This window comes from Equus przewalskii, chromosome 6 (genome assembly GCF_037783145.1).
Source record: "Equus przewalskii isolate Varuska chromosome 6, EquPr2, whole genome shotgun sequence".
Classification (NCBI taxonomy): domain Eukaryota; kingdom Metazoa; phylum Chordata; class Mammalia; order Perissodactyla; family Equidae; genus Equus; species Equus przewalskii.
The window spans coordinates 35,437,562-35,464,552 of NC_091836.1; the positions used below are offsets into that span (position 1 = coordinate 35,437,562).

Here is a 26,991-nt window from a genome sequence, read left to right on the forward strand (position 1 = left end):
AATGGTCAAATCCTAAAGATTTCAACTCTAGAATCCCATTCATCTCTTCCTTTCTACCCCCATCCCCATGCAAGAAGGCTAAGGCCTTCACCACAGCAATCATCTAAGTGGCCTCTGTCCTCCGACCCCACCTGTGTAATGCTATCATGAACCAAACCTAAGTACATCTCTGAATCGATGCTGCCCTTCTCAAAAACCTTTGGAAGAATCATGATGCTACTAGCCCAGTGTTTCTCAACATTTAACCCATATCTCCCTCTTTTGATTATGTAAAAATCTCATATCCCTCATAACTGTACTTTATATTACACAAACAACAGGGATTTTTTCCCATTCCTTAAACATAAAATTATATGCTTCAATGGTGTTTCTTAAAACTCTACTCACTATATTCTGAGCTCTGCCTGTGTTATTAGACTGTGGGCTCTGTGGAGGGAGTACTTGGGCCAGGACCTAGGACATGGTAGGCTCTCGATAAATCATTATTAAATACATGATTAAACCGTGACATTCAGGATCATCCATCATATAAACTCAGTCTGGTTTTCCAGTTGTATATCCTACTATTCTACCTGTATTTCACCAACCAGATTATTCCAGTGGTTCTCAAAGCAGCGTCCCAGGACCAGAAGCACCAGCATCACTGGGTACTCACTAGAAATGCACATTCTCAGGCGCCACCCCAGACCTGCTGAATCAGAAACTCTAGGAGTAACGCCTAGTAATTTGTGTTTTCACAAGCGCTCCAAGTGATTCTAGTGAAGGCTGAAGTTTGATAACCACGAACTGTTTACCACTAGGTAAACATTATCCTTTCTACTGCCAGGACTTCTCGCAATTCCTCCTGCCTGGAAACACCTCAGAACCTGTTCCAGGACCCGACTAGTGCGCAGCAAATGTTTTTTTGACCGAATAGCCAAAAACTCTAAAATGCTCGCCTGACAGCCCTCATGTAACTTAATTGAAATTAGGCCTCATTTTGTGTACACACTATCTCAGGTGGCATTAGGAAAAGAAAATTCATTCTTAGTAATAATGTTGATATTCTAAAAGTATAAATTGACTAAAATTGTGCATGTTTTGGGGTAAATTGTATATCATCTACCTCTAAGTATTTGAAGCTTATTACAAATTTTGCCATTTTGGGGGATCTTGAAAGTAGACACGTATTCAATTTCAAAGTTAAAAGAGTTAGAAACTTTAAATTGAATGACTCCAATTTTCCAGAGTTGAAGTTGGTACTTATTGACATTTACCAAAATCACACAGTGGCTCCTGGGGGCAGGGAGGCAGGGCAGCAAGTAGACACCACCCTAAACAGGTCTACTCGCATGTCAGAGGAAGGGTTGCGCCAGGGAGAAACAGAAGCTGATTTTCTTGGGCTGAAGAGAATTCACCTATGTTCTCACATAAAAGCAAAACCCCCAAACATAAAATGCAAGAAGTCATTGACTTTAAAATTAAGTGAAATACAATTGTCCATTGTCTTAAAGCAAAAAATTATGTATAATAGAAAACCTCAAATATTATACACACACACTCACTCACACACATACAAATGGCCATGAATGATGATGGTAGAGGTCATTTAAATTCTTTTAAGGAAATGGGATGCGTTTTTGATTCTGGGACGATATCTCACCATGAAGATGTGATTAGCAGCAAATTTCCAAAATCTATAAACAGAGTATGTTGGAGGTGATTTTACATGACCTAGGAAAATTTTCCATTTTTCATATAAGGAAATAGCCTCAGAGAGATTATATAACTTTCCCAAGATCACAGATTTAAGCAGTGACAAAGTCTACAGCTACTTATCCTTAGACCAGCGGTTCTCTCATAACATCATTTGAATGTCTAGGTTGAGTCAAGATCTGCTGACGGCCACAAGAACCACAAAGGAAAACACATCACGTATTTAGGCAATGCCATTTGTTTAATTAAGTCCATCTGATTACTTCCCAGGTGTATGAAGCATCTTTACCAGTTATTTAGCATTTCCCAACAAATTTTGATAAAGCCTTTGACAAGCTCAGGACAGAAATGTAGCTTCAATGTTATGAAGATCTTAAAATTCAGCTAGAGTCATACAGAATTTTAAAATGTAAAATGCACATCTTAGTATACAAAACAGGCAGATGTCTCTTGCTAATACAGAAACCCTAAGATGGGTTAAGTAAACGACAATGAAAAATCTCCAGGAAGCTTTGTGGCTTTTGTTCCGCAGCTCTCAAAACACACGCGGAGAGAACGTACTTTCAATTCTACGGTTGGCCAGATCCTGCCTCCAGTTCTGGTTTTGATAACTCCCAGACACAACTCGTAATCTTATCATTCATTTTAAAAACATAAATCAAATCTCACTTCAATAATGAAATGTCCAAACTCCAGTTATTTTACGTACTAACTATAACACAATTTTGAAATTGTAGAGTTTTAGAGCTGGAAAGGACTTTTGAGACCATGTAGCCCAAAACCATCATTAAATAAAAGCAAGATCTAAGATTTCTGACAGACACAATTTTAACACAACAGAAAAATGGATAATCCTTTGGAATTGATACACAGAGGGGCAGCATGAAAGCTTTCTGAATGTTGTCAAAATTTAAACGCATATGTTACTCCACATAGTTCTCTATTGTTTGAAATACTGTGAGTACACATTACTTTTGAAATTAAAAACAAAAAATTAAAAGAAAATGAGATTTTCCTACTTAATTATCTTAAGGTTTTAAGAATTTTCAAAAAACAAAAAAACCTGAAAAATGTGGTAAGAAAATTTCAGTAACATTACTATGGAAAAACATTACCGTATACACAGGTCTTTTTCCTAGCCTTCAAATATGCTCTCATTCACAACGCAGATTAGGAAATATCACATAACATAGAGTAGAAAATAACAGGTGAGGAAAGATAAAGTCTGTTATACAGACTGAGTCTAATTTATAGACTTCAAAAACAACAAACCTTTTAATGACATCTCAGTGAGAAACAAAGTCTTTAATATTGCCATTATATAGCTAAAGAAAGCAAAGTACAGAAAGATAAAAATTGTAAAGCAGGGGCAAAAAATTAGTAATGGCCTTAAAATTAAGACTCTGTATTCTGAGATTTATATCTTAGGTAAATCCCAAGAACTTCCTTTGCTAAAGGGAAAGAATAATAGGAGTCATATACCTTACTCACAACAACCTGTGCAAATACATATCAACATACCTATTGTTGTTCCGGCAATTTCGACAGTTAATGCACTCCAACGGGTCAGTCTGAGGTACTGCTGTGTACATTCCACCACCCTTGTCAGGAAGGACATACAGGGAAAGAGAGAAGAAGAAAGAGTGCTGAAGGTGCCAGAGCAGTAACCAAAGACTTTTGAGTGTAAGAACCATGTCAGTAATCAGTGGATACACGGTACCTTTTAACCACCTCCCTGAGCAATGATATGCTTGTCATTATTTACCTGTCTTCACAAATGAGTTCTGAACAATATTAAAACTGTACTTTAAAAACTTAACTGCCATGTTTTTCCATGTATTTTTGTACTGGAAAGAGGCAAATAAATGAAGGGAGAAGTTTAGTCACTTCCCTTCAGTGTTTCAAATCTAATGGACCCAAAATACACTACACATTATAACCTCCTATTCATTTTGACTTTTATAGCAGTCGTGGAAGAATTTTCTGTGATGCCAGCTGGAGAAAAAGGGTGGAAATCTGTTTCAATTATGTCACAAGATAAACCCATCTTCATTTTCCTGTAATTATTTCGATTAGGTCTGTTCACTTGACTACACTAAGTTTTAAAACATGTTATATTTTTCCAGATGGAGTCGATTCTCAGCCAGCAATGACTTGGAGGGGAGTATTAATATTTGGATGTTGCTTTTGGCGGAAACTGCCCAGCAATTAAGAAAAATGCCCAGATTAACACATACCTCATTGTAAAATGTTCACTTGACATATACAATGGCAAGAGTTCTTCAAAATTGAAGTTGGGAATTGAACTAGCCTTATGTCAGAGTCAGAATTCTGCTTTCGGATGAAAAACAGCAGAACTGAACTTGATAAGGGTGGGAGAGGCTGTCACACTATACCCAACCCAGAGCAGGCCCTCAAGGTTAGCAAAAGTTCAGGCAATTGTTTTTCCCAGAATACTTTCCATTTCCATTCATCTCATAACAACAGCCAGAATCTAAGCAAACCAAAAGTACCGAAAATTTCTCTCAACATTCTTGATCCAACTAGCGACAGGAATTTTAAAGAAAACATTGAGAGAAAGAATATTCCTGTACTATACTCAATCCATGAGGGTAAACACCAAAGCTTCAGAAGACGAAGTTAACAACCTACAGGGTGACGCACTTATTTGAATCACTAAACATATTACCATTAATTCAATGATTTTTATGATCACCAGCATTTAAAAAATTTCCCTATTTCCTCCCACCCAGAAGAGGAAGTAAACTAATGAGCTAAAACCACAGATAACATCTAAAATTGTACACCTAACAGGCAACTAGTATTTAAATAGCAATTCATTGTTCAAAAAACCCAAAGTACTATGTTCAAATAGCACGGCAAACATCAGACTTAATTTTTACTTCTTATGTTAACAGCATGTGCTATTCAAACTTTAACGCTCTCTCCTTCAGTTTCTTGGACAATGCTGGCAGTCTAGACTAGGGATGGCGACAAAAAACGTTTAGGAAGTCTGAATATAAGCCACGTCTTTCCACACAAAATAATGAAATCCTTATTCTCTTTTGGTAATGAGATGCACCAAACCAAATTAAAGATTTTTTCCTCAACATACTAAAGCTAGGTCACAAGAAAGCCATTAGGATTTCTAGCTTGAGGACACAAATATATAGTTTTGTTCTCCACGTGTAATATTTTAATAAATCTTATTAAAGTCGAAGATGAAAACAATTCTAAACTTCTTCAAAGTTTAGCACACGGTGGGTTATGGCAAATTTATTTGTAATCAGAACAGTGACAAAAACTAAATGAGTGCTTAATTTGCTCAACTAAACAAATTATCCCTTTGATTAAAAAATAATGTGGCTGCATATCCACACGATGTAATAAATCAGACTTCCCAGTGCAGGGAACCTCTCTAAGCAGCATAAATCTAAACTACGCTAGTCATTCTATTCTCGTTTCAAAAATTTAACTATATCAGCGAGCTATCCCCCAATAAAGTAGTTGTAAAGGTTTTATCACTCCTTCTGGCTGAAGAATACTAATATTGTAAAATGCAAAAAAATCTTACAGGCAACAACAACACCCATTGGACAAAACAGAAAGAAACTCAGGGAAGGGCAGAAGCCACAATCTGGCAGCCTACGGATATGTTCTGCACGGCCGACGCAATGCTTTCAAAAGTCGGAATTAGTGGTCAACATGTAAAAAATCTGGCGATTTCATGTAGATTTACAGATGTTTTGAAATATCAAAAAACCTGGCCACATGGGCCCCCAGTCCTGCATGCCACCAAGAGGTGAATTCCGGCAGCTGCTCTAAGAGCACGCCGGCCCTCCAGGCTGCTCCCGCCACCTCCACTGTCTCATTGCCAACTCACTTCACTCCATTTCATGATCTGCCTGACTCCTCTAGGCATAGGGGTTTTTAGACTCTACTCTAAACACATCAAATTTAAAGTATCTGGTCTGGTCCACACCCAACGGTATTTCCGTTTCATCTCAAGAATAACTTCCAGTCAGTTTGTTACTGGTGTTCTACTGTCAGTGCTAAATAATTTTTTTCTAAAAAAACCAAATTGATGAATATAACTATTACCCAATAACAGAAAGCTTACAATGATTACTCTGGATCATACCGTGATATATACTATTTCCATTCCAGAGAACCTCTGAGCTTTCTAGATTGAAAAAAGCCAAGCATGGCAACCCTGTTCTTGTAGCTGGCACTGCGGGCCATGGGGAAGGCTTTTATTCATAATTAGGTCTCTTACATTCATTAGATGACGAGGATGTTCAAAATCCACACGTGTCCTGGTTAGAGAGCTCGTGTGCCCAGAGTAAAGGCCTCCATTTAAGCTCCCATTCACAATTCCATTGACTCCGTTAGGGACCTTATGGTGAAGATGGGAGCAGCCATTGCTGAGACCCCCATTGCTTATGAAACTTCCATGAACATTTCCATTTATCCGGTTGGTGCCAGGCAGAGTGGCGTATTCCACCATCTGCCCATTAATATCTGGTCCTTGGCAGAGATACCCCGGTGGGTCATATTCTGTTAAGAGAGAAGAAAAAAAAAAAGAAAAAAAAAAAAAAGAAAAAAAGTAAGAAACTGAAAAGGACAATCTCCTTTCTCAGGCAGTTTTATGAATGAAACCTCCACAACACACTAAAATATAACACTCTGACGGTGTTCACTTACTGCCTACTCGTGAGACGTGCTGTAACAAAGTTACTGCTGTCATTTCCCTTACAGTGTGGAGGGAGCTAGGAAATTTGAGTTAATTATGACTCTGTTAACGGGAAGAGAAATTAACCAGAGAGAAATTACTCAAAAGAGAATTAATAAACTGTGCAAGTCGAAACTATCAAAGTACTGACAACACTTAGAAAAAGTGTTCAAACTCCCACACTTCAAATTGCCAAAAGAAACCATATAAAGCAACAACAACAAAAGGCAAACTTCAGGTAGGATATTCCAAGTAGCAATACACAACACTTGAGTAAAAGGATGGAGTTGTGTATACGTTCACTGACTACTCACATAGTCCCTTGGTTATTACAGCCAATTTGGAAGTTGAGGAGTATTAAAGGCAAAAGTCTAATTATTCCATTTCCTTTTATTAAAGGCATTTAAACAGCTGCCTCAAAATTCTGATTTCCAGAGGTACATCTACCAGATATACTGAGAAAAAGTGAGATATTCCTTAGAAAGTACAGCATCTAAACTGTATGAGATTTGTTGTCAGAGTTTTGATAAATTCTTCAAAGGTATTAGCAAGGTGTATTAGAGCACGCCAAGGTGGGTGAGGTGTCCCCAGCCTGGTTACTGAACCTCTCGCACAGGTGTGTTACTGCCAGTATGTCTGCTCATCTTCTTCACTAAACTATAAACAGAGAGGGCAGAGACCCTGGCACCTTATTTCCCATTGCATCTCCACTGTCTCCCACAGTGCCTGGCACACAGAAGAGAGTCCATGAGGCCCTTTTGAATGAATCACTGAATGAGCACTACTGTGATAAATTTCCATTTTAAAATATACTATCAAGTCACAAAGGAAAATGACTTCAACCAGACTAATCTTGCTCAACCAGATTAAAACCTTTCTTTTAATGATTCAGCATACACTCACAGAATCAACTCATCAACATTGAAATGGTTTAGGAAAGAAAAGATCCAATCAAATGATTTCCAACCGCTTCAGCTGGTGGCACCACCGCACTACCCCTGCCTATCTCCTGGAAGGCACCAAGTCGACACAGTAAGTCATTTTCCCCCCTGAGCTAATAACTAAAAAGGGGCCAAACGTGGGAACCAGCTGCCAGCTGCTGGAAGCGCCTGTCACTGCTGGTGTCTTCCTTTGCTTTCCTTTCATTCCCTTATTCTGGGGGCAAAGGGGAAAGAAAAAACTTCCTCCCACCTGAGACCACAGCCCCTGCTGGCTCTGATTATCCTACTTTATAACAGCTGGAGGAATGGGAAAGGGACGCAGTGAGGGGGAGAGAACTGAGGGAGAAGCAAAAGGAAAAGCAGTCTAGGCTCTTTGTTCCAAAGCAGCGCCATCACTGGCAGCTCAGGTGCGCCTCGTCTAGATGCGGGGGGAAGCTGACGCCGCCCCAGAGCAGTTTGGGGACATCAGGCACCGAACCAGGACCGTGATATCTTCATTTGCGTCATTCAGGGACAGAAACTTAGAAAAGTCTTCACGACCTTCCTTCCCATCATGGCTTTTCTCTTCCCCGTGGACCAGACTGTAGAGTGGAAGGTGTTCCCACAGCAAGTCCAGAGCTCATGCTTGCAGTATCCGTCCTCTTTGGTGGTCCGACAAAGCCCGTTTCCCAGCACCAAGTCAGCTATTTATTTAGAGAGCCGCCTGGTTTTGGCTTTGTTGTTTAGTTCTACTGGGCAATTTAATTTGATGCTCCACTTACTTTGGCTGACAGCTAGAACAGTCTTAAAGTCACCTCCTCTGAATGGAGAGTATCTAATGTGTTTTATACCATGACACCAAAGGTTTGGAAATCAATATTTATTCTGACAATATTTTTCTACCCATCTTTAGAAAAAGAGAAGGAAATGTTCCGAATGACTTACTCTGTATGGTATTCTGCTGGCGATTCTTCCACAGGCACATTGCAATGAAAACCATGAGAATGAGGACCATGACACCTAGCACACAGCCAACTATCAGATACAACATATCGCTGCTTCTGGTGGGGCTGGTTGCAGGCCCAACATTTCCCCCGTTTCCTGAAGAACTGGGAGGGGTACTCAGGTCTCTGACAGGGTACTCAGAAGCTCCAGGAACACGTTTCACTAGTTGAAATATAAAGCAAAACATGATGTCAGAGTGAACGCAGACCCTATGAAATGGTTTACTCTCTGAAGGAGGTCTGGTTAGGAATGCAAGCCAGTCTGTTTACACTTGTTACTGAGATGATCTGACCACCAATGAGTAACAAAGAGGGCTCGAAAGTTGAAAAATCTGATGTGCCAAAGTTTTAGTCCACAAATTCTAGAGAAATCCTAAGAACAGAGAAACATATAGTCTAACCCAAACTGCTGTAGGATTATCTGCTCAATTGTACTTGGAGAAGACTCCCAAAGAGGTGAATTAAAAGTATGTCAGCTTATGTATGGGACAAAAACTCCTTTCTATCTGATACACTTTGAGCTGAATAAGACTTGAAATTACATATTTTATGTCTCTCCCATACGATTAGTATTAGAAGATATGACTTTGGACTAACAGAACAATTATATACAATTCCAAACACCTCACACATAATATTAAGCATTCAAAACCAAAAACTTTTGGAGTCCACATAAATGTAGCACTTTTACCTAACTCATTGGTATTTGGGGTGATAGTGATAACAAAAGTGAACAACACGGGAGACTCAAACCCCATTCTCTCTGTCCCCAAATAATATGCTCTTAACGCTCTAAATGTCATAGAAAAGCAGCAGAGCATAGTGGCTGACAGCCTGGTCTCTGGAACCACACTGCTTAGGTTTCTGTCCCAGCTCCACCACCCATCCTTAGCTCTCTGACTTTAACCTCCATGAACCAGTTTCCACATGTAGAAAATGAAGATAATAACATGATGAAGAGCAAATGAGTTAATCCTTGTAGAGCACTTGGAACAGAGCCTGGCATATGGCAGTATTCAATCAATTTTGTTATTACTATTAGTGATTATACTGTATTTCCTGGTATGGTTCCTAACACCACATAGGAGCAGAGTGGTCTTTAAAAAAATCTACTTCAAGCAACACCATATTGCAGTTCAATTTTCTAGCAACTTCAACTACACAGAACAGAGCTGGGAATCAGTAAAGAAAAGGCCACCTCTCAAAGGAAAGAGCTCTCCTCACTGAAAGGTGGATGAATGCCTGGCAGAGACTAAAGGAAACTTCTCCTTCAGGTGTATGTTGGATTGTACAGTGCTAAGGTTCCTGCCAATTCTAAAGAAAACAAACAAGTTTCTGAGGCAAAGTGGATGTTACAGATCATACACTAACGATCATAATTACTCACGGGAAAGTCTTTCAGGTTTACTCTCTCTTTATTTACTCTTAATTTAGTCGTAATTCTATCAAGCTTGATGCTCTGCTTGCCAAGCTCCTGCTGAAGTTGAAAACTGAGGGCAGATGGCTTGTGTTGGAGGGTGAGTGAAACGACCCGTTAACATCAATAAGAAGAGACAGCTAAGAACCCGAAATGAGAAAGGTGAGATGAAGAACATAAAGAGAAATCAAAGAACAAAAGGAAAATCATGACAGTCTATGATCCTGAAGGGGAGGGGTAGATGGCTGGCCTTGCCCTCCTCTGTGACTCCTGAAAACCTTACTGAATGACTAAAGATAAGACAATCATTGTTTACAACAAGAATTTGGGTCATTTCTGTAAAAGGTTAAATTATATATCATACGTTCTAATGAAACAGGCTGGGAATTGTGTAATCCATTTTAGGAACTCATTCAGTATGAACAGTTAACATTTTAAAGAAGTTATTTTGTTTTGCACTGATCTGAAGGTACGCAGGTTGAAACTTTCATTCCCCAGCAAAGTCAATTAATGAGGAATTCTATTATAGATACTGCTATACTATTATACTGTTATAAACAAAACAGTTATCACATTGTTGTCTGTGTTGTTTTCCATTTGGCCTGGCTAAATTCTTAAACGTCTTGGGAACAGAGAAGATAAATTTCACATTTATTTAATTTGACCCCCAGTATCACAGTATTTTAGAGGCAAGTAAGAAAGACTCATTAAACACCACAGCGTGCGGTACAAAAAGACACTCAATTCAAGATAAGTCTCTCTCTCTCTATATATATAAGTCTATATATATGTTTAAATATGGATTTAATATGTGGGTTCTACAGCAGAAAGACACGTGATTTAGAATTAAAAAATGGAATTAAGTCTTGGCTTATAATTCAATCTTTCTGAGCCTCAGTTTCCTCATTTTTAAACTGGGATAATGAAATCTCCTACAGCAGACAGTAACGGCTGCCCGGCCCCTGTGACAGCTGTCTTCCACGCTGGCAGAGCCTCAACTTTGTTTAGGTGTCCACTCAAACCCCACAGAACTCTAGCGTAGACCCCGATCAATCACTCCACTCCAGGGAGTGGTTTGGGAGGGCCAATGACAAGGGGGGGGGGGGGGAATCTACCAGAGCAATTTGAGAAATTTTCCCATTCTTAAAAACAGACATAGGAAAGGAACAGTCAACAGACAAAGGAAAGGAACAGTCAACAGACAAAGGAAGAAACTGTCTCTTTTTCTGTCAGATGAACTGGGACTGGACATGAGTGCTTTTGCTTTCTAAGTATCCACACTAGCTGATGTTATCACTCACATGTGGTATCTTCTGTTTTTAAAAATGGCAATATTTTACAGTTTACGTATGTAGGCAGAGCTGAGAATTTCAAGTAGACAGTGTTATACATATCTATCATCCAAGAAACCATTTTAAACATATGTAGCACTTTTCCTTAAAATTTTTACACTTTTTTTAGCATTCTAATTCTCATGGCAATCCCAGAAGATAGTTAGTCAGCAAATATTTCTATTCTCTTCATTCAGAAAAAAAAGAAAGGAAGTGAGTGACTTTGAGTCACAGAGAAATTAATGAATAGGATTAACGCTTACTTAAACTATTTTTCAGACAAGTGCTCTAGCCAACATATTATACTCTCTGTTGGGACAGTCTAAACATATGTACCTACAAAACAGGCCAAGGCAGAAATTTTCTTAGATGAATACACCAACAGTCAGAAGGGACAGTCCAGAGTTTAGAATTCTAGCACCGTCCAGGAAAAAGCACAAAGTGTCCCCCGTCTCCTACCTTTAGTTTCACAGATCATCACGTTACTAAACTCGCTTTCTCCTCCCTCATTGAAGCACTGCATCTTAATATCATAGGAGGTTTCTGGCTGCAGATGGCCAATCATGTGCCACTGCTTTGAACCTAGAAAGGAAAAAGAAAAGAGGAGCTTTACATGTCATACAACCTACGTCATGATGTCAATACAATCACGTAATAATTTCACAAGGAGGTTGGAGCAGCATCCGTCACCATATAGTACAGTTTGTTGCAACGAAAATGTACTTAATATAAGTATTTTAGTAATTCAGCACTGGCAAATAGCATTTTTATTGCATAGCAAGAAAAAATGCTAAAGAGAAGAGATAAACTGAATTAAAGTTATACTTCGTTTCACTACAAACAATTAGTGGTGAGTCTTGCATAAAATACATGTTAATTTTATGCATAGGTTTAAAAAAACCCTCAAGTCCTTTGATGCCCAGTTTCAGCCCTGCAAGTCGATCCACTCTGTCCACCCACGAAAAAGCAATACTGTACACAAGGTCAGCAAACAGTGTCCTACCTAGAGCAAGGGACCACTTACAAGACAGGCCCTGGCAAACTCTCCTTTCCACTGTAATGAACGCGACACCAACTGACATATAAATGAAGGCCTGGATAAATGGCTAACAATAATCAAAAAGCAGAATCTACTATGGGAAACTCTCAGCTACTGCTCCCACTATTTCCTTTCTTTTGAGTCAGGGTCTCCAAACCACACCAGCATCTCTAAGAGAACGATTCTGTTATCCATGGCACACAGCCAGCAGTTCATTTAGAAACACTCCTACACCGAACACTCCAGTGCAAATCACTCTCCATTTTTACATCCACGGACCTGTGACAAACTTTAATAAACAGGGACACTTCTGCTAGATTTAATTAACTCTTCAAGCACCTTTAATCCCTCTTTGAAAATACCTCTTCAAACTGTTTCCACTGTTTCTTAGAAACTCAATTACACCACCAACTGATTTCAGAATTAATTAAAGGGGGAGAAAAAAAACCAAAACAAAACCACATATACAAGTCAAATCTACTTGGCTGACAAGACCAGTATCACCAGGCTCCTTTCTAATTCAACACAGACAAAAATATTTCAATGCAGAAGCACGACCCCCTTTCCAGGTCACCAATACAAAACCCTTTATTCATAAAGACCCATATTTCATAATGAAGCGAATCTGCTAGTTTTAGGATCAAGAGACTCTGAAAGGCTCAAGAAGTGAGGAATTCTATGCCCCATTTATAACTGTAAAGAGGACCCTAAAAGAATCTGGACTCAAAACCCGGTTGAGACTAGCATAGACCTATTTTGAAATTCCAAAAACCTTCTAAAAGACTTCTATTTTTTTCTGTGTTCTGAGTCTTTCTTGGCCCAGCCCTTTACTCACCTAACTGTAAACATTCTCTTGAATAATCCCTACACTAGATTTGAAGTTTTTCTTTCACAGTACTAGTAAAAATGGAATTAAACTAAGCTTCTGATGTGTTACTAATAAGAGAAAATAGTTAAAATAACACACATCTTGTTAGATTAATATTCCACTGCTATGGTAATTATTCCAATGACTAAAATTACACAAAAGAGCAGCAGAGAGAACGAGGTTTTACTGATCATTGATAGATGATAAGACAACTAAGTGCATTATTAGGTTTAAAGTCAACCAACCAGCATCACCCCTGCTTAACAGGCAACTTTTTTCCCCTAAAAGGATATTTTAGAAAAGGTGAGAGACTAAAGCACAGATTTAAAAATCAGGATGACTGAAACTTTGATTTATTTGGAACTGAACTAACTTTACAAGATAAAAATATTCGTCACAAAACAGTAGTATGCTGGAAACATTTAGTTCATCTAAATGTGGAACTTAATGCAGAAGATAGGGTAACAATTGTTCTCTCAATGTATTCTTTAACTATTTAATTGCGTTGCAAACTTTTTTCAAAAGCTTAAACCATTTTGGGTCAATAGACATACGTAATCTAAAACTTTTAAGAAATTTTACAGAAACTTTATGTACAAAGGATAAATACTCCTGTTCCTGGGTTTAGGAGAACAGACCAATAGCTTCCAACTGCCACAAAAAGAATTTCAAATGCATAAACTTGAAAATAAGGAATAAGCAAATTACACAGCACAGTGAAGCCCACTTAAACATGTACTGCTCCGCCTGTGACGTTTATAAACAAGTTCTCCGTGAACCATAAGGCAAACCGCACATTTGCACACATCACTACTGGAGACAAAATCTCCTTGACAGTAGTTTCCCAGTTCCACACGCAATATTCACACCACACAAGCTCGCAAGAGTTCAAAGACTGCACTAGAGAAGAGGGTTCAAAAACTGTTTACCGGCGGATATTTCTTGACAGTAGAACTAGGAAGCGTGGGGGAGAGCGAGAGACAGAGGCAAAGAAGGACATTCATTTTATTTACATTTGCCTTGTTTAGAACCATTTTATAACAAATGTTTAACATCTGTCAGAAGATTTTAAATATAAAAATCTGACAGCTCCACTCTCCTAAACCAGCTGAACTAAAATGAAGACCTCGCTAGGACGAAAACGTGGGAAGAGTCACTAACAATTCTTTCCACTTCCATTCTTCCACAACCCTCCTATGAAGTCAAATATGCACATGGAAAAGGACCCACATCCTGAACAGCCCCCCGCATGTTCACAAACTGCACACACCCAGGTACCAACACCCGGGTCAGGAAAGACAACAGTACTGGCACCCCAAAGGTCCCCTTGCGCTTCTTCCAGTCCCTTCTCTCCCTCCAGACAGCTGCTCTCTTGACTTCCCGGAATAGTTTTGCCACTAGCAATTATCTTTCCACATTTCCCCAATTCTTTATGTTTAAGGCAGATTTTAGGGACCAATTTTTTCCCTACTTTTCCAGAGTAAGAAAAGAGAAACAATCATTCCTTCATTCGAAAAATGTTTACTGAGCTCCTACTATGAGCTGGTATTAAAACTCAGATGATAAACTTTTCATTATATTACAAAAGTAATTTCATTGGATAAACATTAAAAGGAATTCTACAATATTTAAAGAAACATGATACAGCACATTTAAAATAATCTATCACAAGACTATTTACAGCAAAAACTATATGCAGTGTTTGATGTCAACAAGTCATATGAAAATAACCTTGGCCCAGGGCAATTTTCTGACATGACCCATTAGGACATTTAATATTTCAAAGAATCAGAATCTTACAGTGAAAATAGACCTTGGAAGAAACTTTCCTCCCAAAGTCCCAGAAACTTTACGTATAAAGGATAAATACTCCTGTTCCTGGGTTTAGGAGAACAGACCAATAGCTTCCAACTGCCACAAAAAGAATTTCAAATGCATAAACTTGAAAATAAGGAATAAGCAAATTACACAGCACAGTGAAGCCCATCCAACATATTACTGGGAAACAGGCATCCAACTTTGATGGAACGCCTCCAAAATTATGGAGTTTATCATTTTGTGAGAGAACCCCCCCGCAGAAATGCTATGTTAGATGCTTCTTCCTTACACTATTTCCTTTTAACAGCCCCTCCTTCAACCGACTGGCTTCCTCTTTCACGTAACAGTCCTTAAATCCTGGAAGACAGATATCTGGTGCTTCTCTTAGTCATCTTTTTTCCAGCCTGGTCATCCCACACATTGCCTTTCCTTTCGGACTTCATGCTTTTAATAAATACTAAACGCCTCCCCATTGTAGGGGTTGGGGATACAGCAGTGGGCAAAAGGCCTCTTGCCCACGAGGAGGCTGATACTGAGTGGGGGAGACAAACTTTAAGCAAATAATTTCATACCCACACACACATAGATCAAAACTATGATAAATTCTGTAGAATAAACATAAACGGCACAGTTAGAAATTATAAAAGGGTACTTCATGGAAAGGGGCGGAGGTTATCTGAGGAAGTAACGTTTAAGTACACGACCACAGAAGAGCAGAGTGCCGATAAAGCCTTGGGAGAGGAACGCAGCAGGAATTGCCACGTGCCTCAGTCCTGAGGCAGGAAAACTCGTGTTGCGCACACAGAAACTGAGAGAAGGCCAGTGTGTGACAGAAGACCCAGTGAGAAGAGCGGGTGCGTGAGCCATGGCTGAGGTGTAGAAGGGGCCGCCACATCAGTGGGGCCTTCCGGCCATGTGCACAGTTCTGGATCGTGTTTCAAATGCCATAGAAAGGTAGTTTCAACAGCCATCACTGTTTTTCTGTCTACATATATTCCAATTTCTCAGCATCTCTAAAAGTGGATAACATGCTCAAGATGTGCTCTTTCTAGTACAGGCATCAATGAAACTGCTGACTGAGACATTACTTTCTAAACTACAGCTAGAAGTTGCAATTGATTTTTATATTCCTTGAAACAAAACAGAAAACAAACAGTTTTTTCAGATGAACTACTGACAAATATTATCTCCCTGATACTTTTCTGACTGACTTTTTCTATAACCAAAGTGTAAGAGACTATATCTCTATACTAAATAGGAAAAATTGTCTTTTTTGGGAAAAATTCAAAGTAATAGTGCATATACCATTTTTTACTCTATCTTATCCTGGGAAGATGTTTTTCTGAATATTTACAAACCCTCTCGCTTCAAAGCTCCTTTACTGGGGCTCCAGCTGCCAATGGGACTCACCTTCTACAATATCCCTCTTGTAATCACTGTCATTGTCACTGTCTGTTGGCCGGTAGTAGATATAAAATCCTTGAATGGGAGTGTTATTGTTACTTGATGGAATGTACTGGAAAATAGAAGCAAAGATTTGTCAAAGATAAAAATAAATGTAACTTTCACATCCATTAAGATTTATTTATCTGGTAATATATTTCTAGCTTCATTTTGCAAACATCCTTGCTGGCCATTTTTAATTTAATTCAAAAATATTCAAAGGTATTAAGAGTATTTAGGGGCCGGTCCCATGGCCGAGCAGTTAAGTTCATGCGCTCTGCTTTGGCAGCCCAGGGTTTCACCGGTTTGGATCCTGGGCTCCAACATGGCACCGCTCATCAGGCCATGCTGAGGTGGCATCCCAGATGCCACAACTAGAAGGACCCACAACTAAAAATATACAACTATGGGGGCTGGCCCCGTGGCCGAATGGTTAAGTTCGCGCGCTCCGCTGCAGGCAGTCCAGTGTTTCGTTGGTTCGAATCCTGGGCATGGGCATGGCACTGCTCATCAAACCACGCTGAGGCAGTGTCCCACATGCCACAACTAGAAGGACCCACAACAAAGAATATATAACTATGTACTGGGGGGCTTTGGGGAGAAAAAGGAAAAAATTTAAAAAAAAATCTTTAAAAAAAATAAAATTAAATTAAAAAAAATATATACAACTATGTACCGGGAGGCTTTGGGGAGAAAAAGGAAAAATAAAAAAATCTTTAAAAAAAAAAAAAGCACTTAGCTTACTGCTGGGCTAAACAAAAATAAAGCAATATGCTCACTTCATGAGGTTCAAAGACATAAAAGTACATTTGGGGGCTGGCCCCATGGCCACGTGGTTAAGTTCCTGTGCTCTGTTTTGGCGGCCCAGGGTTTTGCCGGTTCAGATCCTGGGCACGGACCTAGCACCGCTCATCAGGCCATGCTGAGGCGGTGTCTCACATAGAAGAGCTGGAATGGCCTGCAATTAGAATATACAACTAGGTGCTGGGGCTTTGGGGAGGAGAAAAAAAAGAAAAAGAAGGAAGATTGGCAATAGATGTTAGCTCAGGGCCAAAAATCATAAAAAAAAAAATGTACATTTGGTTCAATATAAAAACATTATGAAATGGCAATTAAGTTAGGACTTATATGAGAGTTGAGGAGACAGTAATTTTATTTTTAACCCTGCCCCATTTATAATATATGCTTTTAGACAAATATCTGTGCCCTTCAATTTCTCCTCACTTAAAAGTTCAAAAATTTGCTGTTCACAGTATCGTGTCAGGAGAACATGAAACTGCTTGTCAACATGGCCAAACCAGAAAGTCTTCTCCTTAGAGCAGAGGTTCTACTCACCGTCCACTTGAGCATGATCTGAGTGTCACTGACGGCTTCTGTATAGGCAATGTGAGGTCCAGTTATGGGGCGGTTAGAAAACCGATTGGGGAACCCAGCCACCTGGTAAGGACGGGACGCCGAACTCCGGAAACTCTCACCATAATGGTTGATGGCAATGACCCTAAATTTGTATGTTGAACCTTTTGAGAGGGAGAAAATAAACAGAATTTTTAAAGAGCTGTAATAAGACAACTGAAGGCACAACATTCAAAATACGACAATTGTGCTTAAGTATCTCTCTACGATAGCAACAACAGACTCTAAAGCCTGTATGGTAAAGAGAGTGCAAGCCACATGCCAACTTCTACCAACTGGTAGTGGCTGTTCAATGCACTGTGTTCAAGATTCCAAGACCTTCTTAGGAGTCACCGAGAGAGACTGTCATGAAAGATCAATCACATCTGTCTTGGAGGCGGGCAAGTGGAGAACAGGAAAGAGCACCTTTACTCTTTTTACCATCCTGTTCTGAAGTCATTCGCGTCAATACAGTATTAGTTGAAGTATGTGTGCTCTTTTCCCTTTGAAAGGAACGACTGAAGCGAAGTGTAATATGTGAATTCATTTCTGAGGAGGCCCTGTGTGGGTGACAGCAGATGTCATTCTGAGTCCACTAAGAATACGACAAGAGGGAGCAGATTTAAACTACAACAGAAGATATTTATTTGGATTAGATATTAAGAACTTAAAAAAAAAAAAACTCTAAGGATTGTGAGTTTCTGAAAATCTGTATCTAAAGAATAAATTAGAAGCCTAAAGTAATAGGATAGATCAAAAATAACCATTGGGCTTCTGAAGACAATGTTTCCATCTGTAAAAGGTTACTTAGCTTCACCCACATTTCAAACTGCCAACTCCTCCCAGCTCTCCCTCCACGTTCCTTTGCTCATTTTACCTATTCAGACAAACACAGGCATCTGCTACTAAAGTACGTTTAGAGGTCCACAAACAAAAACAGTCATGAAACCTAAACAAATAAAGTAGAGAAAGTTTATCTGTGAGTACTGCTTTGCTCTTTTACGGTTTAATTTCTCTCATACAGTCTCAAGATAGTGAGGGGGAAGAGAGTTCCTCTGCTGAAACAAAACTTACAGAAAAGAGAAGAGGTATGCATTGTCTCATTTCCATTAGACTAAGCAGAGTACAACTGCGCTGAGTCATCATCAAACAGTTGTAGTCAAATAAGCAACCTGCCTCTTGAAATATCCATTCACAGCAAAACACACACACACAAAGATGTCACCACAACATTATTTCTAACTGCAAATAAGTAGAAACAATCTAAAACCCAGAAATTTAAAAAAATGGGTTAAGGAAATTATGGTATACTTAAATATACAGCTACACAGTTTAGATATAAGTTGAGTTTTTAAAGAATTTTTAATGATATTGGAAAACATATAATGATATAATACGGGGAAGATGGGGTCACAAAACAATATTTATGACATGATTCCAGTTTGTATTAAAAAGAGAAAAAAGGGGGCTGGCCCCATGGCCCAGTGGTTAAGTTCAGCACAGTCCACTTTGGTGGCCTGGATTTGGTTCCCAGGCACAGACCCTCACCACTCATCAGCAGGCCTGCTGTGGCATTAACCCACATACAGAATAGAGGAAGACTGGCAACAGATGTTAGCTTAGGACAAATCTTCCTCAGCAAAAAGAAAAAAAAAAAAAAAAGAGCACACACACACACACACACACACACACACACAGAAAAAAGGCTAGAAAGAAATATACCAAAATGTAAACAACAGTTATCTCCAGATGGACCGGTTTCAGTTGACCTATTCTCTTCTTTAGATTTTCTTTATTTTCAAATTTTTATCCACTAAACTCATATTACTTAAACAATCAGAAGAACACTAGATGATTACAAATATGCATTGACGGTTAAAAAAGGAAGTGTCTGAATATTACTACCTGGCTCTAAACTACGAACTTCCACAGAAAGTTTGGAAGGAGGGATATCTTCCGCAGCCACCAGCCAATCGCTAGTCCTCATCCGTTTATATTCCACCTTGAAGGCGGTGATTGGAGAACCCCCGTTTGCCCGAGGAATCCAAGTGACGTAGACGGACGTCTCCGAGGCGGTGGAGATGGTGGGCCGATCAGGTGCTTCCGGAACTGAAGATGGAAACATTCATTTCAATACCCCACGGAGTCAGAGACAAGAACAATGCAAATCCACTCAGAAGGATGAGTCCCAAAGCCCATTTATTACAGGTTCTTCACTTGACTTGCTGCCAGTTAATAACACTAAGGCTATCTTCCTGTCCTCCGATAAAAGCTAATGGACAAGGAAATGGCCAAATACAGAAATAAAAGAAAGGAAAATTAAAATAATCTACAAACTTGATAATTAGCTCTGAAAAACTGAGAGGTAATGAGTGTGATCACTGTGACCATGCTATTTTGGATTGACAGCTAAAACAGTGTAGAAGGAATGATTATTTGGTGCTCGTCTGATTGCAGCTATAATTTATAATAAATTTTCATAATTAGAATGTGTGGTCTTATTTAGATGTTTTTCTTCATCCACCCAAGCTACATAAAACACATTCAGCAAACAATCTACAGATTATTACATTAGCTATTACTACCACATGCTATCTTAACACCCCTCAAGGCCACAGGAATGCTACTCCAAAAAAACAGACTGAAGGTGGTAAAAGAGAGAAAATTTGACCAATAAAATCAACACTGATAATAACAGGAAGGGAGCATGCTACTCAGGGTGAAAGCTGGAAGACACAAGTATTAGGAAGGACATGTCGCTAAACAGAGAAAAGCGCTCCTGGAAAATAGCTGATCTACAGGAACATGTAGAAAAAGGGGGTCAGAGAGCTAACGTTCAGCAGTTTTCAGTCGGCCCTGCCAAGCGGTGGGGACACCCTAACCCACAGATCAGACGGTCTGGCTTCTGTGGCAGGTTGAAAGGATCAGGAGCAAGTTCACCAGCCATTTAAACCAGGGACCAAGCAATCTTGTTATAACGCTGACTTCCCACTGGGTTCCTACATGGAAAGAATGCTGATGGCAACGGGCTGGTCTGTATGACAGCCACATCACAAGTTAGTACACTGCCATTCGGGGTGACACCTATGAATGTGGTAGAGGTGAGCTGGTTCTCAAGAGACCGACCATCTTCCGGCATACTGGCAGTCGAGTCTCTAGACCTGGAACAAGGAGGACCAGTGCTGGGCCGTGGTTACACGACTGTGGTGAAGTCACTGAGGGAGCCTTTCTCTGTTGAGACTGTGCCATGCTCCACAATCAACACCCCTTCAACCCGCAAAACACATACAGAAGAACAAACAAAATGATGTTGCATGTGGTACTTGCGTGGAGAAAACTGCGGCATTTTAAAGACAAACTGCTTAATGGATAAAAAGAGGAATATATTCAAAGCAGGTGACTTTGACTGATACTTACTGTATTCCTTTCAAGATAGACAGCAATGGAAACAGAATGAATACAACTGTTAGTGAAACTCTCAATGCCAGACAACCAATCAACTTCCTTATGTAGATTCACGTGAGGCTAAAACTCCTCAAAGAACCGCACAGACCAAACAGGGAAGAAAGTTATTAGGGAAAAAAATCTCTACAGAAGGGTATCTTCAATACCCAAAGAAACAGCATATGACAGTTAAGAGATAAAAGAAAGAACATGCCCCTGGGCTTAAGAAATCTGCATTTGCATAGCAGTTCCACCCCTTTCTGGATGACCTTTGGCAACCACATAACCTCCTTGAGTCTCAGTTTCCTAATCTGTAAGAGAGAGACACGACCTTCCTCGCAGGGCTGTTGCGAAGATGAGAGAAATCACTTCTCATGGTTCTCTCTGCTTGGATAACTCCAAACTCACATCTCCAGAACTGAATCCAGGATCTTCACCTAAAGATTCTGTGACCCATCTCAGCAAGCGGACCCTAGCTGCCCAAGTCACCATGTTTCTCTGTCTCATTCGATGTATATTCAGCTCCCTTGATCCGTCACCTAGGTCCCTTTCTCCATTCACGCTGTCACCACCCTCATTAGTTCTCTAACCTTGTCTTCTGCCATTCCTCTTGTCCCCTCTTTAAATTCTTTAGGGTTCTCTACTGCTTTCAGGGAACGACTACATTTTTAAGTACATCACACAAGGCAGCCACTCTAGCGTCATTCCCCACAGCAAGCAGTCACACTAAGTAAAATATCTAATCTCCTAAATCTCTAAATGAAATAAAACATCATTCATCTGTCTCTTTGCACAAGGAGCTGTCTTTGCCTAGATCCTCTTCTCCTGTTCCTTCTTCCGGCGATAGCCTTCTTGTCTTTGAGGCTCAACCCAGGGTGCCTCTCTTCCCAACCCCGTGGCCTCCTCTATATCAAATGGGTGATTTAGATATTTCTATTGTGATCCCACAATACCAAGAGTAGAATCTCAGGCATAATGAATCAAAATCACTGTTCTGCGTTAATTTGTCTACATTATCCACTATGTTGTGATTGGTTCAGTTGTTTATATCACCCACTACACTGTAAACTTCTTGAAGGCAAGGTTTACTTTCTCCCTGCTGCTCCAGCATTTGGTACAGTGTCTACCACAGTGTGCTAAATAAGCCATAAGGTTTCTGTTTTACAAATGTCAGTTTTATTCATATAATGTTGACAGTCATATAAGTAATCTGCTTAAGGTAGCTGAAACGTTCCGCAGAGGTGAAAGCACTCAAGCAAAAGAGGCTCATGATAAGGAAGGCACAGAGGCACACCGGAGGGGCGTTCAAAATGGTACCACGTGCTTTTGTCTGAGACCAATTCATGGAAGACTACAAAAACAGGGAAGAGAAGCTTGAAAATTCTTAGGGCTCAGCAACGAAATTTTAAGCCTTCCCTCGATGTCCTGCTGACACATACACATTAGCACAATCAGAAAAAGCGCATTATGTTGGAACTGTAGAATTAAGTGTGAAATTTAAATACCAAAAAGGAAGTCTTAAAAATTTTACTGCCACATCTGAAAACCGTAAGATTGATAAGATATAGCAATAAAACTGAGTATGACATGTGAATGTTCAATAGAAAAAAAGAAACTAGATCTTACTAAAGGTACCACCATACATTCTGATAAGTCACCAAAAATACCCTCAGACTTTCAGACTTCAAAATATAAATTTGGGGGCCAGCCCCAGTGGCCTAGTGGTGAAGTTCGACACACTCCACTTTGGCGGCCCGGGTTTGGTTCCCGGATGCAGACCTACACCAGTTGTCAGCAGCCATGCTGCGGTGGCAGCGCATATACAAAATAGAGGAAGATCGGCAAGTGATGTTAGCTCAGGGCGAATCTTCCTCAAGCAAAAGAAATATACACATATAGATACATAAATTTGGTTTCCTTGCCAGAGAGGAGATTGAAAAACCCTTTTTTTGAGTTATAACAACTCAGTACCAGAACATTTTGAATCTGAGTTTATTAACTTAAATACCAATCATGATACTGGCTTACCAAGATTTGAATATAGGACACTAAAAATTGGTTGAAATAGGACCTAAAAGAGTTATGTGGTAGGAAATAATCCAAATCCCTTCTACTTCCCTCCTCAAATAATCTGAAACAGGTCAGTTACGTTTGTAAACAAACAAAATGAATAAAACGCAGGCTCTTCTCTTTACCTCCACTATGCCTGGAGGGATCTGGAAGCACCACCCCGAAGCTGTCTGCAGCCTCTGGAACAACAGGGCGTTTAGGGACGCCCATGGGCGGAGAGGACGCCTGGGTGTTTTTTGATGATGCTATTTTCTCTAGGAAGGTTAAAAAACATACATTGTAACAGAAGCTTCAGTGCATATGTAAAGTAAGAAAAGATACTATGAAACTCAACTGGCATATACATGTAAATATATGAACGTATCTGTTACAGTGTCTAAATTTAAGACCTACATTGCAAATACTTAGATAAACAGAGGAACTGATTTAAAAAATTACTTTGTCTTTTTCATGTACCTTTAAGGGGAAACTAAAATGTGTCTTTATCAGGCTAACATTAATTTGCACAGAGAAAAAACAAGACAAGGGAAAAAGCCAAAAGACTACAGTAAAGGTTTGAAACTGTCCTTTTTTTTCTTTATACTGTACATATTTCTTAATTCTAAAACATAAAATTCACTACTAAAGAACTTTTCTTAAGTTTCTTCATGGGAAAATTGTCAGGTGAAGTTTTAAAATTTCAACAGAGAGAGTGAAATTGGGTAATTATTTTAAAACTGAAATACATGCTTATTATTCAGTATTTATAGGTCAGACTCTATAAACAACTAAGGACTAATTATGAAAACTAATTCAAAATATATTTCAAATAAGAGATACTTGTTATTTTTCTGGCTAGACTCAGTAATGAGACGAAAGGGTCTTTTTCAAGAGCCAAGAGACAATTTCTTCTCACTCAATATACCTCTCTTTTATTACCGTGCCATACTCACTCTTCCACTCAATTCCCCATCTCCACTCACTGAAGACTTTTTGTTCATTTATGGCCAAGCTATGATGGCATCTTTTCAATCAAGCCCACCCTCACACACTACCCTACAGAGAGAATATCCTTTCTTTGTACTCCTCTGGTATTTTCTCTGTAAGTCTTTCTCAGTACTTGTCATATTCTGGTCTCTGCCTACTCTTGCCCTCCTCTAGTATATCCTTACCCTAGAGCCAGAATGGTCCTGTTGAAACATACAACAGATCATGTCACTCCTCCGCTCCAACCCTCTAATGCTACCAGATCACTCAGAGTCAAAGTCAATGTCCTTGCAGGGTCAACAAGGTGCTGTCTGATTTGGCTACTCTGTCATCTCCCTGATCACTCTCCCCCACAGGCCCCTCATTTACTTTGCTCCAGTCCCAGTGGCCCCCGCAGTGTTCTTAGGGTGCACCAGCACACCCCACCCCAGGGCCTTTGCACTTGCTATTCTCTCTGCAGTCATGTTCTTTCCCCAGATATCCACATGGCTTTCCACTTCTAAGTTCTGCTCTGCTGTCAACTGCTCATTGAGGACTTCTCTGGCCACCTGCTTAAACTGTGACACCTACTACCCCATACACTTCCTATTATCCATCCCCTAATTTATTTCTCTTTTAACGTTCATCACCTCCTAATGTACTTATAATTTAGGTGTAAGTCTCTCCCAACTAGAATGTAAACTTCATGAGGGCAAAGAGTTTTGTCTATTTTGCTTACTGCCCAGCACATAGAAATCATTTAGTAGGGTCGGCCCCGTGGCTGAGTGGTTGAGTTCGTGTGCCCTGCTTCGGCGGCCTGGGGTTTTGCCAGTTCGGATCCTGGGTGCAGACATGGCACCGCTCATCAAGCCATGCTGAGGCGGCATCCCACATGCCACAATTAGAAGGACCCACAACTAAAAATATACAACTATGTACCAAAGGGCTTTGGGGAGAAAAACGAAAAAATTAAATCTTTAGAAAGGATTCAGTAAATATTAGCTGAACTGAAATGTTGCCTTGTAGTTGGTGTTTAGGTATATGTCTTACCTTTCTTAGCAAAGTAGAAGCTCCATTAGGATGGATCTCGGCTTGATCATCTTTGTTTTCCCTGTATCACTTACCCTAATGCCTTATGTATCAAAAGCTTTCAAAAATATTTGTGGGATGTTGGATGGAATGGAATAATACAACCATCCAAATGTGGCCAAAAAAGGTACTATAATAGGCTTACTTAATGAATTTATCCATAAGAATCTCTACTACCCACAAGGATGCTTACTAACAAAATGACACCGAGACGTCCAGCTCATTCCTCTCAGGAAAATCCCACTCACCTTTGCTGGTCCGGAAGGTGAGCATGGCAGGCTGCCCTTCGCCGGCTGCGCTGCGTGCCACCATGAGAACTTCATAGAGACTGGACGGCTCCAGTTCCGTTAAATGCAGCTCATTCTCACTTCCTGGGACTCGAACTGTGTGCCAGCTTCCCACCAGGCCAACACCGTCGTCTAGCTACTCAAGAGAAAATAAGCCTTTTTATTAAAAAAAAAAAACAACAAGGAGATAAAGGGTAGAAAAAACTTCTACTGAAATTTAATAAAAACTAGAAGTCATTCAATTCCAGATGAATTTTGGGAAGTGATATACTACTGTAAGTAAGAGACAATATATCTTCACGTTAAGAAATATAAGGAGACCTGTAGCAAGAACTTAGGAATTCTCACTGAAACAGTCCTGGTTTCACTACTTACCACTAACTTATGGCCTCACGCAAGTCACTGGATCTCTCAGAGTTTGTTCCCTGTACTTGTAATGGAAACAATACTCCTTTCTTAATGGGCTAATGTGAGAATAAAGTAAGTATATAATAATATGTATTAATGATAACATATAGTAAACATAAAAAATGTGATAAATTAGAATATATATTATATACGTTTATGTGTAGATGAATTATCTAACTGTGCATTATATATTTCTAGACTTCTTGCTTCATGTCTTGACACTGTTCAACATGTGTTGGAGGAAATAAATTAAAAAGAGATCTAATCAGTTGTGTCTTGGTTAATGGAACCAAGAGACAACAAAGTTGTCATGTGGATAAAAATACCAGTGAAACTTTCTTCATCTAGAATCATCAGGTTAGAAAAAGTGAATAAACTTTCAGATATCACCATGTTAACTCTTCCAGACATTAAAAAATATTACTATTAAATGATGAATACCAAAATGTCTTCGACAAAAAAAATTATTAAAAAAAATTTTTTTTAATCCCCAAATCCCCCCAGCACATAGTTGTGTATAAAAAAATGTTATTTTAAATATGAGTGCATCTCTTTCCATTTCATTCATTTCTTAGCCTCATTAAACAAAGAGAGGAGATTTTCTTCACTTTGCTTTAATATGAGCCTCTAGAGGGAAAACATTATTGGAAAAATCCTGAGAGGACGAGGTTTACCAAGGAGCAAACCATGTAAGATTCTGACACAATTAAGACAACTGCAAATGAAAACAATTGTCAGAGATCATGCCAGAGGCTTTGTTCAAACAGTTGTTTCTAATAAGAAACTGCTTTCTTTGCTAAATAAACTGTATTCTACTATCTTAGAGAGGGAAGCGATCACTTTTTAATAAGTGGTTTATAGAGCTTTACATCCAAGAGGTTAAATTGTTTGCTACAAAATGTCAAGACGTCACTGGGTCTCAGAGTCCCTATTCTGGGGAAATTATTTATACTTCACTCCTACTGCTTTTATGAGACTGGTACAGCCAGCACGATTGCTGGGATCTCTCCTCCAAACTCATCTTCCTGAAACACTCTTGCTCTGTTCCTGCCACTCCACAAACGTCAAAGATAGTAAGCATGTGCGAGG

General features: G+C 39.5%; 1 protein-coding gene across 7 annotated transcripts in view; it reads right to left on the reverse strand.

The window, feature by feature from the left end:
- CDON (cell adhesion associated, oncogene regulated) overlaps positions 1-26,991 on the reverse strand; it is a 94,066-nt gene that overhangs the window by 12,818 nt on the left and 54,257 nt on the right. For all 7 annotated transcript variants that reach the window (XR_011540951.1, XR_011540949.1, XR_011540950.1 and 4 more), the window contains exons 10-18: positions 25,456-25,630; positions 23,299-23,427; positions 19,565-19,768; positions 17,603-17,784; positions 16,235-16,340; positions 11,559-11,681; positions 8,293-8,514; positions 5,972-6,252; positions 3,217-3,296 (exon numbers count right to left, since the gene is read on the reverse strand). Coding sequence is in view for 4 of the 7 variants with exons in the window: in XM_008517104.2 (XP_008515326.2) it covers positions 3,217-3,296; positions 5,972-6,252; positions 8,293-8,514; positions 11,559-11,681; positions 16,235-16,340; positions 17,603-17,784; positions 19,565-19,768; positions 23,299-23,427; positions 25,456-25,630 (1,502 nt within the window). In the remaining 3 variants the exon portion in view is untranslated. The remainder of the gene's footprint in view (positions 1-3,216; positions 3,297-5,971; positions 6,253-8,292; positions 8,515-11,558; positions 11,682-16,234; positions 16,341-17,602; positions 17,785-19,564; positions 19,769-23,298; positions 23,428-25,455; positions 25,631-26,991) is intronic.